The following is a 981-nucleotide window of genomic DNA, read 5'->3' as shown; positions in this document are numbered from 1 at the left end:
GGCTGGCTGCAACCTGTGACTCCCGGCTTCAAGCAATTCTCCTGTGAGGAAATTAGAACCTGGAGAGGTGACTAATTTGTTCGAGATCTTCTACGTGGGATGTTCAATGGCAAAGATGAGTGCAGAACCCGCGTCCTTAACTAAACGATGGCACTCTGCTGAGTTGCTTTTAGCTCCTTGTGTTTTCTTTCTTTTTGGTAGTTAACTTGTTTTCGTTAAGCCCTCAATTTAAAAAAAAAAAAAAAACTCTTAAGTCTCAAAGTCAAAACCTGTCAAAGGCCAAGTGCTTTATTTCCCTCCATTCAAGGAGTGGGCATTTTGCATTTGAATCCTGGATGGCGGGAAGCAGCAAGCAGGTGTCAACAGGGGTGGGGAGGAGACGCCGGGCCCCGCCAGCCAATCAGAGCGCGCGGAGGCCTCCCTTCCCCCGCCGCCGTCCACGCGCCAAAATTCCAAACGGGCTGTGCACCGCTCCCGTCGTCTCCTTCCGCCGGGCTCAGCGAGCCGGAACTATGTGAAGAAAAAGAAGTCAGCGTTGTCCGCCGACTGTCTGCTCACATCCTCTATACTGTCGGCCTGTGTTCCTCTCCACGTTGACCCGGCCTCCTTCGCTCTACAAATGGGAGGAGAGTTTCGAGCCTGCTGTTCTATGGCGGCGGCGTGGGCGGGACAGGCGGCGGAGGGATCCTGGGCGCGCGCGCTGCGGCCGCTGGCGCGGAGCTTGTGGCGCCAGAATTCGGAGCGCGGAAGAGCCAGAGCTGCGGCCGCCTGGAGCTGGAGCCCTCTGCAGTCGCGCACACCGAGGCCGTTAGGGAGAGAAGATGGTGGTTCTCCGCAGCAGCTTGGAACTGCACAACCACTCCGCCGCCTCGGCCACGGACTCCTTGGACCTGTCCAATGAGTTCCTCAGTCTGGAGCAGATCGGCCGGAGGCGGCTCCGCTCGGCTGGCGCGGCGCAGAAGCAGCCCGTGGCGACCACAG

General features: G+C 58.3%; 1 protein-coding gene across 1 annotated transcript in view; it reads left to right on the top strand.

Annotated features, from left to right (window-relative positions):
* The first annotated feature begins 760 nt into the window (after positions 1–760).
* ATAD2 (ATPase family, AAA domain containing 2) overlaps positions 761–981 on the top strand; it is a 99,935-nt gene continuing 99,714 nt past the window's right edge. Inside the window, exon 1 of the mRNA XM_011973016.1 lies at positions 761–968. Coding sequence (XP_011828406.1) covers positions 822–968 — 147 coding nt within the window. The 5' untranslated portion in view covers positions 761–821. The remainder of the gene's footprint in view (positions 969–981) is intronic.

Source organism: Mandrillus leucophaeus, unplaced genomic scaffold (assembly GCF_000951045.1).
Source record: "Mandrillus leucophaeus isolate KB7577 unplaced genomic scaffold, Mleu.le_1.0 Scaffold133, whole genome shotgun sequence".
In the NCBI taxonomy this organism is placed as follows: Eukaryota; Metazoa; Chordata; class Mammalia; order Primates; family Cercopithecidae; genus Mandrillus; species Mandrillus leucophaeus.
This window is presented reverse-complemented; position numbering and strand designations above follow the sequence as displayed.